Source organism: Coregonus lavaretus, assembly GCF_964263955.1.
Source record: "Coregonus lavaretus genome assembly, contig: HAP1_SCAFFOLD_325, whole genome shotgun sequence".
NCBI classification, from domain to species: domain Eukaryota; kingdom Metazoa; phylum Chordata; class Actinopteri; order Salmoniformes; family Salmonidae; genus Coregonus; species Coregonus lavaretus.
In genome coordinates this window covers 484,104-500,899 of record NW_028157163.1, presented here as the reverse complement: position 1 = coordinate 500,899, position 16,796 = coordinate 484,104, and the positions used below count along the sequence as shown (strand labels likewise).

Sequence of the window (16,796 nt, the reverse complement as noted above, 5' to 3'; positions counted from 1 at the left end):
GCTTTTATCCAAAGCGACTTACAGTCATGCGTGCATACATTTTTTTTGTGTATGGGTGGTCCCGGGGATCGAACCCACTACCTTGGCGTTACAAGCGCCGTGCTCTACCAGCTGAGCTACAGAGGACCATAGTTCATCTCACTATCTAATTTCCTTCATCTGCATTGATCTGAGGACACTGGATAGGTGTAGAATTTCATCAAATGAGACTTAATTTCAACCAGTAGAGAATGTGAAACGCTTTATAGATGGCGTGTTATTCTAACACTGTCAGTCATCATTATCATCATCAGGAGGTGAAATGCAAAACTGACCTTGTATCATTATCTCTGGGACTACTACATCTATATCTGTATTTCAATGTAAAGCATCTCTTTAATAATACTTCCTGTTGACCCGACCAAGTGACCTCTCACCTCTGATCCTGCTGTGCCCTCTGTGTCAGCCAGTTCAGATGAGGGAGGGGTTCACCAACACAGCTTACAGTTGAAGTCGGAAGTTTACATACACCTTAGCCAAATACATTTAAACTCAGTTTTTCACAATTCCTGACATTTAATCCTAGTAAAAATTCCCTGTCTTAGGTCAGTTAGGATCACCACTTTATTTTAAGAATGTGAAATGTCAGAATAATAGTAGAGAGAATGATTTATTTCAGCTTTTATTTCTTTCATCACATTCCCAGTGGGTCAGAAGTTTACATAAACTCAATTAGTATTTGGTAGCATTGCCTTTAAATTGTTTAATTTGGGTCAAACGTTTTGGGTAGCCTTCCATAAGCTTCCCACAATAAGTTGGGTGAATTTTGGCCCATTCCTCCTGACAGAGCTGGTGTAACTGAGTCAGGTTTGTAGGCCTCCTTGCTCGCACACGCTTTTTCAGTTCTGCCCACACATTTTCTATAGGATTGAGGTCAAGGCTTTGTGATGGCCACTCCAATACCTTGACTTTGTTGTCCTTAAGCCATTTTGCCACAACTTTGGAAGTATGCTTGGGCTCATTGTCCAGTTGGAAGACCCATTTGCGACCAAGCTTTAACTTCCTGACTGATGTCTTGAGATGTTGCTTCAATATATCCACATAATTTTCCTTCCTCATGATGCCATCTATTTTGTGAAGTACACCAGTCCATCCTGCAGCAAAGCACCCCCACAGCATGATGCTGCCACCCCCGTGCTTCACGGTTGGGATGGTGTTCTTCGGCTTGCAAGCCTTCCCCTTTTTCCTCCAAACATAACGATGGTCATCAGACCAGAGGACATTTCTCCAAAAAGTAAGATCTTTGTCCCCATGTGCAGTTGCAAACCGTAGTCTGGCTTTTTTATGGCAGTTTTGGAGCAGTGGCTTCTTCCTTGCTGAGCGGCCTTTCAGGTTATGTCGATATAGGACTCATTTTACTGTGGATATAGATACTTTTGTACCCGTTTCCTCCAGCATCTTCACAAGGTCCTTTGCTGTTGTTCTGGGATTGATTTACACTTTTCGCACCAAAGTACGTTCATCTCTAGGAGACAGAACGCGTCTCCTTCCTGAGCGGTATGACGGCAGGATGAACGTGGTACCTTCAGGCATTTGGAAATTGCTCCCAAGGATGAACCAGACTTGTGGAGGTCTACAATTTCTTTCTGAGGTCTTGGCTGATTTCTTTTGATTTTCCCATGATGTCAAGCAAAGAGGCACTGAGTTTGAAGGTAGGCCTTGAAATACATCCACAGGTACACCTCCAATTGACTCAAATGATGTCAATTAGCCTATCAGAAGCTTATAAAGCCATGACATCATGACATCATGCCACACACACAATAAAATGCAAATGAATTACTTAAAAATCATACAATGTGATTTTCTGGATTTTTGTTTTAGATTCCGTCTCTCACAGTTGAAGTGTACCTATGATAAAAATTACAGACCTCTACATGCTTTGTAAGTAGGAAAACCTGCAAAATCGGCGGTGTATCAAATACTTGTTCTCCCCACTGTATATATATATACCAGCACACATAAATAACCGTGCTAACCAACATTATATTATTAATACATGTGGTTCTCATAAACTGTTCCATGAACAATGTCTGGTCATTCATATAAGCATATCTTTAGATGAACTGTTCCATTAACAATGTCTGGTCATTCATATAAGCATGTCTTTAGATGAACTGTTCCATTAACAATGTCTGGTCATTCATATAAGCATGTCTTTAGATGAACTGTTCCATTAACAATGTCTGGTCATTCATATAAGCATGTCTTTAGATGAACTGTTCCATTAACAATGTCTGGTCATTCATATAAGCATGTCTTTAGATGAACTGTTCCATTAACAATGTCTGGTCATTCATATAAGCATGTCTTTAGATGAACTGTTCCATTAACAATGTCTGGTCATTCATATAAGCATGTCTTTAGATGAACTGTTCCATAAACAATGTCTGGTCATTCATATAAGCATGTCTTTAGATGAACTGTTCCATTAACAATGTCTGGTCATTCATATAAGCATGTCTTTAGATGAACTGTTCCATTAACAATGTCTGGTCATTCATATAAGCATGTCTTTAGATGAACTGTTCCAAAAACAATGTCTGGTCATTCATATAAGCATGTCTTTAGATTAAGTAACGGTTGACATGACAATCGTCACACTCCCCATATTATTCTTTACCCAGAATGCAGCATAACAGTCATTGAACTCCTCTCTAAACACCAGCCATTTGTTGTCCTGCTGTTGGGATACGGTACAGTTACTAATGTGTAAACCTGGGCTGAATATCTACAATACTCCTCCTCCCCACCTCGCTCCCTCCCTCCCTAACACACACCTGACCTTTACTCCTCCTCCTCCTCCTCTACCATCTCCTCCTCCTCCTCCTCCTCCTCCTCCTCCACTGTAGTCTCTCTTTTCTATTCTTTGTTTTTATCGGTTCATCTATCTCTCTCTCTCTCTCTGTCTCTCTCTCTCTCTCTCTCTCTTCTCTCTCTCTCTCTCTCTCTCTCTCTGTCTCTCTCTCTCTCTCTCTCTCTCTCTCTCTCTCTCTCTCTCTCTCTCTCTCTCTCTCCTCTCTCTCTCTCTCTCTCTCTCTCTCTCTCTCTCTCTCTCTCTCTCTCTCTCTCTCTCTCTCTCTCTCTCTCTCTCTCCTCTCTCTCTCTCACCTCTCTCTGTCTCTCTCTCTCTCTCTGTCTCTCTAGGAACCCCAGACCACAGTGATCCACAACCCAATAGATGGGAACAAGGTACAGCACTGACAGTGTGTGTGGAATAGTTGGTATATCCTTTATATTAAATGTATGTAGTTCTGTCCTTCAGCTGTTTCCCGTCTATTAATGTTCTGTAATATGTCATGTTTCATGTTTTGTGTGGACCCCAGGAAGAGTAGCTACTGTTTTAGAAACAGATCATGGGGATCCTTATAAACCCCAGGAAGAGTAGATGCTGCTTTACAAATAGTTAATGGGGATCCTTATAAACCCCAGGAAGAGTAGCTGCTGCTTTAGAAACAGATCATGGGGATCCTTATAAACCCCAGGAAGAGTAGATGCTGCTTTAGAAACAGTTAATGGGGATCCTTATAAACTACCATTATACACTGAGTGCACAGAACATTAAGAACACCTGCTCTTTCCATGACATAGACTGACCAGGTGAATCCAGGTGGAAGCTATGATCCCTTATTGATGTCACTTGTTAAATCCACTTCAAACGGTGTAGATGAAGGGGAGGAGACGGGTTAAAGAAGAGTTTTTAAGCCTAGAGACAATTGAGACATGGATTGTCTATGTCATTCAGAGGGTGAGTGGGCAAGACAAAGTATTTAAGTGCCTTTGAACGGGGTATGGTAGTAGGTGCCAGGTGCACCGGTTTGAGTCAAGAACTGCAACGCTGCTGGGTTCAACAGTTACCCGTGTGTATCAAGAATGGTCCACCACCCAAAGGACATCCAGCCAATTTGACCCAACTGTGGGAAGCACTGGAGTCAACATGGGCCAGCATCCCTGAGGAACGTTTTCGACACCTTGTAGAGTCTGTGCCCCGAAGAATTGAGGCTATTCTGAGGGCAAAAGGGGGTTCAACTCAATATTAGGAAGGTGTTCCTAATGTTTTGTACACTCAGTGTACACACCAGATTATAGATCAATCTGTACATTCTTTCCTCCAGGAGTCTATAGAGAGCGCAAACACCATCATCGAGGACGACGATGTCAAAGGTAGGGACACTTGTCTGTCCCCTTCTCTCTCTCTCTCTCTCTCCCTCTCTCTGTCTCTATCTGTCTCTCTCTCTCTCTCTCTCTCTCTCTCTCTCTCTCTCTCTCTCTCTCTCTCTCTCTCTCTCTCTCTCTCTCTGTCTCTCTCTCCTCTCTCTCTCTCTCTCTCTCTCTCTCTCTCTCTCTCTCTCTCTCTCTCGCTTTCTCTCTCTCTCTCTCCCTCTCTCTCTCGCTCTATCTTTGTCTGTCTGTCGCTCTCTCTCTCCTTCCATTTGTCTTTCCACCTCTCCTTTGACTCAGCTACTTTCTCCTCCTCCTCCTTCCTCTTCCTCCTCCTCCTCCTTCGTCTTCCTCCTTCCTCCTCCTCCTCTTCCTCCACCTCCTCCTCCACTTCCTCTTCCTCCTCCTCCTCCACTTCCTCTTCCTCCTTCTCTTCTCTCCTCCTCCTCCTCCTCTTCCTCCTCCTCCTCCTCCTCCTCTTCCTCATGATGATTGAGACTCCATATACGTGATGTATAGATGTATGTATTATTATTATACACACTTACCTGTTTTCTTTTTCTTTCTGTAAATTGAATTATTTTCTACATTTGAAATGCATGTGGACCCCCCACATACACACATACACACCTGCCCTCTCTGCCAGTCCTCTGTTTTGGGAACTTGGTGGGTAATGTGTGGAGCTCTAAGGGTCGTTCCACCCAGTCCTCTGAGCCCAGGCGGAATCCCTCCTCTTCAGGACAGAGTAAGTCCCCTGGATGTGTCCCCCCCTGTCCCCCAGCCAGTGTCCCCCTGGGTCTACCCTCAAGCACTCTGGAGAAACCTGTCCACTGTCTCCTGGGCCTCTCCTCAACCACTATGGAGAAACCTGTCCACTGTCCCCTGTCTCCTGGGTCTCCCATCAACCACTGTGGAGAAACATGTCCCCTGTCCCCTGGGTGTGTGTCCCTTCTACTCCCTCCTCCTCAGTCCAGAGTAAGTCCCCTTCTGCTGAGGTAGAAAACCCTGGCCATGTCCCCTGTACCGCCTGGGCCTCCACTCAAACACTCTGGAGAAACCAGTCCCCTGTACCCCCTGGGCCTCCACTCAAACACTCTGGAGAAACCAGTCCCCTGTACCCCCTGGGCCTCCACTCAAACACTCTGGAGAAACATGTCCCCTGTACCGCCTGGGCCTCCACCCAAACACTCTGGAGAAACCAGTCACTTGTACCGCCTGGGCCTCCACTCAAACACTCTGGAGAAACCAGTCCCCTGTACCGCCTGGCCCTCCACTCAAACACTCTGGAGAAACTAGTCCCCTGTACCCCCTGGGCCTCCACTCAAACACTCTGGAGAAACATGTCCCCTGTACCGCCTGGGCCTCCACTCAAACACTCTGGAGAAACATGTCTGTCCCCCTGTTTCTGTCCCCCTGTCTCTGTCCCCCTGTCCCTTGACAAGATAAACCATAAACACGCACAATATTTCTGGCGAAGTGATTAAGTCAATGGCCGCATTTCCAGGCTGACTACATTGCAGACTCCTGCCAGATCTCACAACACCTGGATAGATATATAACATATCAGCTAACCACACCATATGGTATAGTAATCTGATGATCTATTTAACATATCAGCTAACCACATCATATGATATAGTAATCTGATGATCTATTTAACATATCAGCTAACCACATCATATGATATAGTAATCTGATCTACTTAACATATCAGCTAACCACATCATATGATATAGTAATCTGATGATCTATTTAACATATCAGCTAACCACAGCATATATAGTAATCTGATGATCTATATACCCCCTGGGCCTCCACTCAAACACTCTGGAGAAACCAGTCCCCCGTACCCCCTGGGCCTCCAATCAAACACTCTGGAGAAATCAGTCCCCTGTACCCCCGGGCCTCCACTCAAACACTCTGGAGAAACCAGTCCCCTGTACCCCCGGTCCTCCACTCAAACACTCTGGAGAAACCAGTCCCCTGTACCCCCGGGCCTCCACTCAAACACTCTGGAGAAACCAGTCCCCTGTACCGTCTGGGCCTCCACTCAAACACTCTGGAGAAACCAGTCCCCTGTACCGCCTGGTTCTCCACTCAAACACTCTGGAGAAACATGTCTGTCCCCCTGTTTCTGTCCCCCTCTGTCTCTGTCCCCTGTCCCTTGACAAGATAAACCATAAACACGCACAATATTTCTGGCGAAGTGATTAAGTCAATGGCCGCATTTCCAGGCTGACTACATTGCAGACTCCTGCCAGATCTCACAACACCTGGATAGATATATAACATATCAGCTAACCACACCATATGGTATAGTAATCTGATGATCTATTTAACATATCAGCTAACCACATCATATGATATAGTAATCTGATGATCTATTTAACATATCAGCTAACCACATCATATGATATAGTAATCAGATATATTTAACATATCAGCTAACCACATCATATGATATAGTAATCTGATGATCTATTTAACATATCAGCTAACCACATCATATGATATAGTAATCTGATGATCTATTTAACATATCAGCTAACCACATCATATGATATAGTAATCAGATCTATTTAACATATCAGCTAACCACATCATATGATATAGTAATCTGATGATCTATTTAACATATCAGCTAACCACATCATATGATATAGTAATCAGATCTATTTAACATATCAGCTAACCACATCATATGATATAGTAATCTGATGATCTATTTAACATATCAGCTAACCACATCATATATAGTAATCTGATGATCTATTTACCCCTGGGCCTCCACTCAAACACTCTGGAGAAACCGGTCCCCTGTACTGCCTGGGCCTCCACTCAAACGCTCTGGAGAAACCAGTCCACTGTACTGCCTGGGCCGCCACTCAAACACTCTGGAGAAACCAGTCCCCTGTACCCCCTGGGCCTCCACTCAAACACTCTGGAGAAACCAGTCCCCTGTACCCCCTGGGCCTCCACTCAAACACTCTGGAGAAACCAGTCCCCTGTACCCCCTGGGCCTCCACTCAAACACTCTGGAGAAACATGTCCCCTGTACCGCCTGGGCCTCCACTCAAACACTCTGGAGAAACATGTCCCCTGTACCGCCTGGGCCTCCACTCAAACACTCTGGAGAAACATGTCTGTCCCCCTGTTTCTGTCCCCCTGTCTCTGTCCCCCTGTCCATTGACAAGATAAACCATAAACACGCACAATATTTCTGGCGAAGTGATTAAGTCAATGGCCACATTTCCAGGCTGACTACATTGCAGACTCCTGCCAGATCTCACAACACCTGGATAGATATATAACATATCAGCTAACCACGCCATATGGTATAGTAATCTGATGATCTATTTAACATATCAGCTAACCACATCATATGGTATAGTAATCTGATGATCTATTTAACATATCAGCTAACCACATCATATGATATAGTAATCTGATGATCTATTTAACATATCAGCTAACCACATCATATGATATAGTAATCAGATCTATTTAACATATCAGCTAACCACATCATATGATATAGTAATCTGATCTATTTAACATATCAGCTAACCACATCATATGATATAGTAATCTGATGATCTATTTACCCCCTGGGCCTCCACTCAAACACTCTGGAGAAACCAGTCCCCTGTACCGCAGGGGCCTCCACCCAAACACTCTGGAGAAACCAGTCCCCTGTACCGCCGGGGCCGCCACCCAAACAATCTGGAGAAACCAGTCCCCTGTACCCCCTGGGCCTCCACTCAAACACTCTGGAGAAACCAGTCCCCTGTACCCCCTGGGCCTCCACTCAAACACTCTGGAGAAACATGTCTGTCCCCCTGTTTCTGTCCCCCTGTCACTGTCCCCCTGTCCCTTGACAAGATAAACCATAAACACGCACAATATTTCTGGCGAAGTGATTAAGTCAATGGCCGCATTTCCAGGCTGACTACATTGCAGACTCCTGCCAGATCTCACAACACCTGGATAGATATATAACATATCAGCTAACCACACCATATGGTATAGTAATCTGATGATCTATTTAACATATCAGCTAACCACATCATATGATATAGTAATCTGATGATCTATTTAACATATCAGCTAACCACATCATATGAAATAGTAATCAGATCTATTTAACATATCAGCTAACCACATCATATGATATAGTAATCTGATGATCTATTTAACATATCAGCTAACCACATCATATGATATAGTAATCTGATGATCTATTTAACATATCAGATAACCACATCATATGATATAGTAATCTGATGATCTATTTAACATATCAGCTAACCACATCATATGATATAGTAATCAGATCTATTTAACATATCAGCTAACCACATCATATGATATAGTAATCTGATGATCTATTTAACATATCAGCTAACCACATCATATGATATAGTAATCTGATGATCTATTTAACATATCAGCTAACCACATCATATGATATAGTAATCAGATCTATTTAACATATCAGCTAACCACATCATATGATATAGTAATCTGATGATCTATTTAACATATCAGCTAACCACACCATATGGTATAGTAATCTGATGATCTATTTAACATATCAGTTAACCACATCATATGATATAGTAATCTGATGATCTATTTAACATATCAGCTAACCACATCATATGATATAGTAATCAGATCTATTTAACATATCAGCTAACCACATCATATGATACAGTAATCTGATGATCTATTTAACATATCAGCTAACCACATCATATGATATAGTAATCTGATGATCTATTTAACATATCAGCTAACCACATCATATGATATAGTAATCAGATCTATTTAACATATCAGCTAACCACATCATTTGATATAGTAATCTGATGATCTATTTAACATATCAGCTAACCATATCATATATAGTAATCTGATGATCTATTTACCCCTGGGCCTCCACTCAAACACTCTGGAGAAACCGGTCCCCTGTACCGCCTGGGCCTCCACTCAAACACTCTGGAGAAACCAGTCCACTGTACTGCCTGGGCCTCCACTCAAACACTCTGGAGAAACCAGTCCCCTGTACCCCCTGGGCCTCCACTCAAACACTCTGGAGAAACATGTCCCCTGTACCGCCTGGGCCTCCACTCAAACACTCTGGAGAAACATGTCCCCTGTACCGCCTGGGCCTCCACTCAAACACTCTGGAGAAACATGTCTGTCCCCCTGTTTCTGTCCCCCTGTCTCTGTCCCCATGTCCATTGACAAGATAAACCATAAACACGCACAATATTTCTGGCGAAGTGATTAAGTCAATGGCCACATTTCCAGGCTGACTACATTGCAGACTCCTGCCAGATCTCACAACACCTGGATAGATATATAACATATCAGCTAACCACACCATATGGTATAGTAATCTGATGATCTATTTAACATATCAGCTAACCACATCATATGATATAGTAATCTGATGATCTATTTAACATATCAGCTAACCACATCATATGATATAGTAATCTGATGATCTATTTAACATATCAGCTAACCACATCATATGATATAGTAATCAGATCTATTTAACATATCAGCTAACCACATCATATGATATAGTAATCTGATGATCTATTTAACATATCAGCTAACCACATCATATGATATAGTAATCTGATGATCTATTTAACATATCAGCTAACCACATCATATGATATAGTAATCAGATCTATTTAACATATCAGCTAACCACATCATATGATATAGTAATCTGATGATCTATTTAACATATCAGCTAACCACATCATATATAGTAATCTGATGATCTATTTACCCCTGGGCCTCCACTCAAACACTCTGGAGAAACCGGTCCCCTGTACCGCCTGGGCCTCCACTCAAACGCTCTGGAGAAACCAGTCCCCTGTACCCCCTGGGCCTCCACTCAAACACTGGAGAAACCAGTCCCCTGTACCCCCTGGGCCTCCACTCAAACACTCTGGAGAAACCAGTCCCCTGTACCCCCTGGGCCTCCACTCAAACACTCTGGAGAAACATGTCCCCTGTACCGCCTGGGCCTCCACTCAAACACTCTGGAGAAACATGTCCCCTGTACCGCCTGGGCCTCCACTCAAACACTCTGGAGAAACATATCTGTCCCCCTGTTTCTGTCCCCCTGTCTCTGTCCCCCTGTCCATTGACAAGATAAACCATAAACACGCACAATATTTCTGGCGAAGTGATTAAGTCAATGGCCACATTTCCAGGCTGACTACATTGCAGACTCCTGCCAGATCTCACAACACCTGGATAGATATATAACATATCAGCTAACCACGCCATATGGTATAGTAATCTGATGATCTATTTAACATATCAGCTAACCACATCATATGATATAGTAATCTGATGATCTATTTAACATATCAGCTAACCACATCATATGATATAGTAATCTGATCTATTTAACATATCAGCTAACCACATCATATGATATAGTAATCTGATGATCTATTTAACATATCAGCTAACCACATCATATATAGTAATCTGATGATCTATTTACCCCCTGGGCCTCCACTCAAACACTCTGGAGAAACCAGTCCCCTGTACCGCAGGGGCCTCCACCCAAACACTCTGGAGAAACCAGTCCCCTGTACCGCCGGGGCCGCCACCCAAACAATCTGGAGAAACCAGTCCCCTGTACCCCCTGGGCCTCCACTCAAACACTCTGGAGAAACCAGTCCCCTGTACCCCCTGGGCCTCCACTCAAACACTCTGGAGAAACATGTCTGTCCCCCTGTTTCTGTCCCCCTGTCTCTGTCCCCCTGTCCCTTGACAAGATAAACCATAAACACGCACAATATTTCTGGCGAAGTGATTAAGTCAATGGCCGCATTTCCAGGCTGACTACATTGCAGACTCCTGCCAGATCTCACAACACCTGGATAGATATATAACATATCAGCTAACCACACCATATGATATAGTAATCTGATGATCTATTTAACATATCAGCTAACCACACCATATGGTATATTAATCTGATAATCTATTTAACATATCAGCTAACCACATCATATGATATAGTAATCTGATGATCTATTTAACATATCAGCTAACCACATCATATATAGTAATCTCATCTATTTAACATATCAGCTAACCACATCCTATGATATAGTAATCTGATGATCTATTTAACATATCAGCTAACCACATCATATGATATAGTAATCTGATGATCTATTTAACATATCAGCTAACCACATCATATGATATAGTAATCTGATTATCTTTTTAACATATCAGCTAACCACATCATATGATATAGTAATCTGATGATCTATTTTAACATATCAGCTAACCACATCATATGATATAGTAATCTGATTATATATTTAACATATCAGCTAACCACATCATATGATATAGTAATCTGATCTATTTAACATATCAGCTAACCACATCATATGATATAGTAATCTGATTATATATTTAACATATCAGTTAACCACATCATATGATATAGTAATCTGATGATCTATTTAACATATCAGCTAACCACATCATATATAGTAATCTGATTCCCACAAACATTGGTTGATGCAGTGCAACGTCTGCAATGTAGTCGGCCTGGAACACGGCCATAGATATGTTTGTTAAGCAGATGACAGGTGGTTTTGTTTCTCACTAACACCCCTCCCAGTCTGCACGAACACCAGTAAAGGTAACTCAAACCAGGGTTGGGGTCAATTACATTTCAATTCCAGTCAATTCAGAATGTAAACCAAATTCCAGTTCCATATTTTCCTTATTGAAAATAATTGGAATTGTATGTCCTGAATTGACTGAAATGGAATTGACCCCCGACCCCGGTTCAAACTCCCATAGTCATTTTTTTTCTCCCAAATGGCACCCTCTTCCCTACCAGCAGTAGTGTACTATAGGGAATAGGGTGCCAGGGCCCATTGGGCTCTGGTCTAAAGTAGTGTACTATAGGGAATAGGGTGCCAGGGCCCATTGGGCTCTGGTCTAAAGTAGTGTACTATAGGGAATAGGGTGCCAGGGCCCATTGGGCTCTGGTCTAAAGTAGTGTACTATAGGGAATAGGGTGCCAGGGCCCATTGGGCTCTGGTCTAAAGTAGTGTACTATAGGGAATAGGGTGCCAGGGCCCATTGGGCTCTGGTCTAAAGTAGTGTACTATAGGGAATAGGGTGCCAGGGCCCATTGGGCTCTGGTCTAAAGTAGTGTACTATAGGGAATAGGGTGCCAGGGCCCATTGGGCTCTGGTCTAAAGTAGTGTACTATAGGGAATAGGGTGCCGTTCGGGAGACATCCACTAGTTCTGTTCCCTTCTCTGCACTGAGTGCTTGATTTGAATAACAATCTTTGTCATGGAAAGAAAGTAAACGTGTTATTATGATTATTATTGTAATTATTATTATTGTTATTATTATCATTGCTGTTGTTATTGTTAATATTATTATTATTTATTATTATTGTATAATATAATATGTTATTGTTATTATTGTTATTATTGTTTTTATTATTAGTTATTATAATGTTATATTATTGTTATTATTAGTAGTATTATTATTATTGTTATTATTGTTATTATTGTTATTGTTATTATTAGTATTGTTATTGTTATTATTAACGTTATCATTCTTGCCAGACTTTTGCCTGATGATTTTAGGATTGCAGAATTCTCGTTAACTTCCCCCCCCCCCCAAAAAAAAAAATCAGAAACTCCCGGTTGGAGGATTTCCAGATTTTCTGATTTCCTGCATATTCCATCCTTATTCCGGGAATCTTCCATCCGTAATTACTGGAAAATCTGGGCATTTTGGGGAAATTAACAGTTTTTTAAAAATCCTACAGTCTATGAGTTTTAGACAACTGAAATAATAACTTTCATAAATTAATAAATACATAAATAAAATAAAATAAGAAATACATGTTTTACGTTATAATAACTTATGTTGTGCATTCCATTCCTAATACTTTAAATCCTGCACCACAGTTTACCAGCAGCCATGTTTTAATGTATGTCAGATTGGGTTATGTTGGAACAGGACCACCAGCCATGTTTTAATGTATGTCAGATTGGGTTATGTTGGAACAGGACCAGCAGCCATGAGTTAATGTATGTCAGATTGGGTTATGTTGGAACAGGACCACCAGCCATGTTTTAATGTATGTCAGATTGGGTTATGTTGGAACAGGACCAGCAGCCATGAGTTAATGTATGTCAGATTGGGTTATGTTGGAACAGGACCAGCAGCCATGAGGTAATGTATGTCAGATTGGGTTATGTTGGAACAGGACCAGCAGCCATGAGTTAATGTATGTCAGATTGGGTTATGTTGGAAAGGGACCAGCAGCCATGAGGTAATGTATGTCAGATTGGGTTATGTTGGAACAGGACCAGCAGCCATGAGTTAATGTATGTCAGATTGGGTTATGTTGGAACAGGACCAGCAGCCATGAGGTAATGTATGTCAGATTGGGTTATGTTGGAACAGGACCAGCAGCCATGAGTTAATGTATGTCAGATTGGGTTATGTTGGAACAGGACCAGCAGCCATGAGGTAATGTATGTCAGATTGGGTTATGTTGGAACAGGACCAGCAGCCATGAGTTAATGTATGTCAGATTGGGTTATGTTGGAACAGGACCAGCAGCCATGAGTTAATGTATGTCAGATTGGGTTATGTTGGAACAGGACCAGCAGCCATGAGTTAATGTATGTCAGATTGGGTTATGTTGGAACAGGACCAGCAGCCATGAGTTAATGTATGTCAGATTGGGTTATGTTGGAACAGGACCAGCAGCCATGAGGTAATGTATGTCAGATTGGGTTATGTTGGAACGGGACCAGCAGCCATGAGTTAATGTATGTCAGATTGGGTTATGTTGGAACAGGACCAGCAGCCATGAGTTAATGTATGTCAGATTGGGTTATGTTGGAACAGGACCAGCAGCCATGAGGTAATGTATGTCAGATTGGGTTATGTTGGAACAGGACCAGCAGCCATGTTTTAATGTATGTCAGATTGGGTTATGTTGGAACAGGACCAGCAGCCATGTTTTAATGTATGTCAGATTGGGTTATGTTGGAATGGACCAGCAGCCATGTTTTAATGTATGTCAGATTGGGTTATGTTGGAATGGACCAGCAGCCATGAGGTAATGTATGTCAGATTGGGTTATGTTGGAACGGGACCAGCAGCCATGAGGTAATGTATGTCAGATTGGGTTATGTTGGAACAGGACCAGCAGCCATGTTTTAATGTATGTCAGATTGGTTTATGTTGGAATGGACCAGCAGCCATGAGTTAATGTATGTCAGATTGGGTTATGTTGGAACAGGACCAGCAGCCATGAGGTAATGTATGTCAGATTGGGTTATGTTGGAAAAGGACCAGCAGCCATGTTTTAATGTATGTCAGATTGGGTTATGTTGGAACAGGACCAGCAGCCATGAGGTAATGTATGTCAGATTGGGTTATGTTGGAACAGGACCAGCAGCCATGAGTTAATGTATGTCAGATTGGGTTATGTTGGAATGGACCAGCAGCCATGTTTTAATGTATGTCAGATTCGTTTATGTTGGAATGGACCAGCAGCCATGAGGTAATGTATGTCAGATTGGGTTATGTTGGAACAGGACCAGCAGCCATGAGTTAATGTATGTCAGATTGGGTTATGTTGGAACAGGACCAGCAGCCATGAGGTAATGTATGTCAGATTGGGTTATGTTGGAAAAGGACCAGCAGCCATGTTTTAATGTATGTCAGATTGGGTTATGTTGGAACAGTACCAGCAGCCATGTTTTAATGTATGTCAGATTGGGTTATGTTGGAATGGACCAGCAGCCATGAGTTAATGTATGTCAGATTGGGTTATGTTGGAACAGGACCAGCAGCCATGAGTTAATGTATGTCAGATTGGGTTATGTTGGAACAGGACCAGCAGCCATGAGTTAATGTATGTCAGATTGGGTTATGTTGGAACGGGACCAGCAGCCATGAGGTAATGTATGTCAGATTGGGTTATGTTGGAACAGGACCAGCAGCCATGAGGTAATGTATGTCAGATTGGGTTATGTTGGAACAGGACCAGCAGCCATGTTTTAATGTATGTCAGATTGGGTTATGTTGGAACGGGACCAGCAGCCATGTTTTAATGTATGTCAGATTGGGTTATGTTGGAACAGGACCAGCAGCCATGAGGTAATGTATGTCAGATTGGGTTATGTTGGAAGAGGACCAGCAGCCATGAGGTAATGTATGTCAGATTGGGTTATGTTGGAAAAGGACCAGCAGCCATGTTTTAATGTATGTCAGATTGGGTTATGTTGGAACAGGACCAGCAGCCATGAGGTAATGTATGTCAGATTGGGTTATGTTGGAACAGGACCAGCAGCCATGAGGTAATGTATGTCAGATTGGGTTATGTTGGAATGGACCAGCAGCCATGTTTTAATGTATGTCAGATTCGTTTATGTTGGAATGGACCTTCAGCCATGAGGTAATGTATGTCAGATTGGGTTATGTTGGAACAGGACCAGCAGCCATGAGTTAATGTATGTCAGATTGGGTTATGTTGGAACAGGACCAGCAGCCATGAGGTAATGTATGTCAGATTGGGTTATGTTGGAAAAGGACCAGCAGCCATGTTTTAATGTATGTCAGATTGGGTTATGTTGGAACAGTACCAGCAGCCATGTTTTAATGTATGTCAGATTGGGTTATGTTGGAATGGACCAGCAGCCATGAGTTAATGTATGTCAGATTGGGTTATGTTGGAACGGGACCAGCAGCCATGAGTTAATGTATGTCAGATTGGGTTATGTTGGAACAGGACCAGCAGCCATGAGGTAATGTATGTCAGATTGGGTTATGTTGGAACGGGACCAGCAGCCATGAGTTAATGTATGTCAGATTGGGTTATGTTGGAACGGGACCAGTAGCCATGAGTTAATGTATGTCAGATTGGTTTATGTTGGAACAGGACCAGCAGCCATGAGGTAATGTATGTCAGATTGGGTTATGTTGGAACAGGACCAGCAGCCATGAGTTAATGTATGTCAGATTGGGTTATGTTGGAACGGGACCAGCAGCCATGAGTTAATGTATGTCAGATTGGGTTATGTTGGAACAGGACCAGCAGCCATGAGTTAATGTATGTCAGATTGGGTTATGTTGGAACGGGACCAGCAGCCATGAGTTAATGTATGTCAGATTGGGTTATATTGGAAAAGGACCAGCAGCCATGAGGTAATGTATGTCAGATTATTCGACTTCACACTGACGTTAAATACGTAGATGTTTGTCTGACGTTGTACTGAGGTTATATTGACATTAAGATTGACGTTGAATAGACGTTGGTTAGCAGACTTAGGTTGGGCTGATGTTGGTTTAAGGCTGCAAAATTCCAGTAGTTTTCCCAAAATTCCCAGGATTTCCAGAAATCTGAAGAAAAAAAAATGGAACCCTTCAAACAGGATTTCGGGAAAGCTACCGGAATGTTGCAACCCTATGTTGGGCTAATGTTGACCTGAGGTTGTGGTGAGGTTGTGGTTATGTTGTGGTGAGGTTGTGGTGAGGTTGTG

The 16,796-nt window shown here is 42.4% G+C and overlaps 1 protein-coding gene across 1 annotated transcript in view; it reads left to right on the top strand.

The window, feature by feature from the left end:
- Positions 1-248: 248 nt before the first annotated feature.
- LOC311125733 (calcium/calmodulin-dependent protein kinase type II delta 1 chain-like) overlaps positions 249-16,796 on the top strand; it is a gene marked incomplete at both ends in the record, with an annotated part of 279,669 nt that continues 263,121 nt past the window's right edge. Inside the window, 3 exons of the mRNA XM_084199764.1 lie at positions 249-269; positions 3,187-3,231; positions 4,155-4,203. Of these exons, the coding sequence (XP_084055890.1) occupies positions 249-269; positions 3,187-3,231; positions 4,155-4,203 (115 nt within the window). The remainder of the gene's footprint in view (positions 270-3,186; positions 3,232-4,154; positions 4,204-16,796) is intronic.